This window comes from Copidosoma floridanum, unplaced genomic scaffold (assembly GCF_036245765.1).
Source record: "Copidosoma floridanum isolate Cflo_tuat_1 unplaced genomic scaffold, Cflo_Japanese_pri ptg000030l, whole genome shotgun sequence".
NCBI lineage: Eukaryota > Metazoa > Arthropoda > Insecta > Hymenoptera > Encyrtidae > Copidosoma > Copidosoma floridanum.
The window spans coordinates 41,408,803-41,410,748 of NW_028321907.1; the positions used below are offsets into that span (position 1 = coordinate 41,408,803).

General features: G+C 33.1%; 1 protein-coding gene across 1 annotated transcript; it reads right to left on the bottom strand.

Annotated features, from left to right (window-relative positions):
- Positions 1 to 492: 492 nt before the first annotated feature.
- LOC149373641 (uncharacterized) lies at positions 493 to 1,539 on the bottom strand. The gene is made up of 4 exons (XM_089596959.1): positions 1,397 to 1,539; positions 1,112 to 1,322; positions 972 to 1,031; positions 493 to 720 (listed from the first exon to the last, which is right to left on the bottom strand). Exons 2-4 carry the CDS (start codon positions 1,307 to 1,309, stop codon positions 493 to 495), a joined length of 486 nt encoding a protein of 161 aa, XP_089453085.1. The 5' UTR covers positions 1,310 to 1,322; positions 1,397 to 1,539.
- Positions 1,540 to 1,946: the final 407 nt, after the last annotated feature.

Here is a 1,946-nt window from a genome sequence, read left to right on the forward strand (position 1 = left end):
GATTGCTAATTATACCTGAAAAATATACTAAAATGCTCCATCAATAGGTAACTTACATAGAAATATTTAAACTTTAATTTAATATATTTTTTGTAACAATATTCTGGTTTTTCTTTGACTTAGTTAATTTCTAGCCATAGTAGATAAAAAATTTGATGTATTTATTCAACTATTTTTATTTTACTATGCCTACATCGTTACAGGTATTTTTGCAAAGGCCTCGCAAACAATAAGTTTTTCTTTTATTGAAATATTGAGGACAAAATTGTACTTGGTATTAGTGGAAAGAAAGTTAACAATGGTATAAGTTTATTATTTAAAATGTTGTAAAATGCTCCCACTATTATTTTTATTTTTAGATGAATATAATAAAAACTATGAAATCTCTCAGTTTTTTGGTTAATTGTTTGTGAATAAAATAGATTTAATAATGGAATGACATCATTTATTATTTCTCCTTATACATCCTCTTTCGTAGATAATAACCATGAGTCAATCGATATTTTTACTGTTGATTACAGAGTATACATTGGCCATTGGCTCATTTTTAGGAGGAGCATATAAATACAAGACATTGTCCGAGTCGAGCCACGCCTCAACCTTATCCGAATCACATTGTTCTGAAATGTTAACTTCAAAGGTAGTTTTTGAGTAAGCGTTTTTGTCCTTGTCATCTTGAACTTTTTTGATGCCGGTTACTACAATAGATTCACCACTGACCTTAACCATAAACATACTTTTTTAAATAACATTTTTTTAATAAAAGGACCTTACTTCGTATTAATTGCATAGTATCGAGACATCTGATAGCTAGAGACTTTTATTTGTATGATAAAAGTTTTGGCCAAAGTAGAGCATAAGACTTGTCGGCAGGTACTAATTCAATTTAATTTTAAAATTAAACGCGAGTAAAACTTCATCATAAATAAATAAAACCGGACAAATACTTAAACAAAGACTTTGATACTTACGATGACGTTGAGCGTATTGGGAACAAATATTGTAGTATCTATTTCCCTCAGACGTTTCAACTAAAAATGCACTACTTTATTAAATTTTTGATAAATGTAAAAATAATGAGATATTTGTCTATGATTGATCGTTTCCTTACCTTATTTCCATCGGCGGCTGAGATGCGAGGATCATCCTTAGATATCGGTTGTATCTCCAATTGCCTCGCCTCTTGAGACGTTTTGCTAGGAGATGTAGTTTGGTGACCTGCCAATATGTATCCAGACTGGTTTAAAGGACCAGGTAGTGTTTCACTGTGATCTTCACACGGTGATGGAGCCCAATTTTCTTCGGACATTTTAATACAAATTCTAGTGTAACATAAGATTCTCGATTAGTCAGAAAATAAAAGTGCGAATTGTGGTTAAAGTTACTCTATAAAAACCTCTTAGCTGTGAGAAAAGTGACACGAGTTGGTTGGTCTGGAGGGTCTGATCGTCTCACTTTCGCGTTCCAATCCAATCTTTCCAACCTGCCCCGATTACGCAGAATATTGCTGACGTGACTGCAATTCTATACAATAGTTAGTGAGCTACTACGTGGGTTCGACTGCTTCGAGGCGGGTTCAGTTTTACCACTGATTCGAGCGCCTTATCGTGGCCAAACTACCAAACAAGGTGCACATCTTTTTTTTCCTTTGCTGAGCATGGAAGGGGTACAACGAGTATACGTTAGACGATTCCCGAGAATATGTGCATGCAGTTACAAATATTTTACCCGAGGGAAGGGCTTGAAATTCCAAAAAAACATGGAAATTTGGAGGGATTGTACGAATATCATTGTATAAATTCTTTGTTTGCAAAATATCGTATTTCTATTTTGTCGAATAAGACGTAACCCAATTTTGCTTTAAAAAAATCGCTTAAATAACATTATAAAAATATATAAATCACCTCGGAAGTTACTCTTGTAATTTTGCAAAACTTACAGTAGTA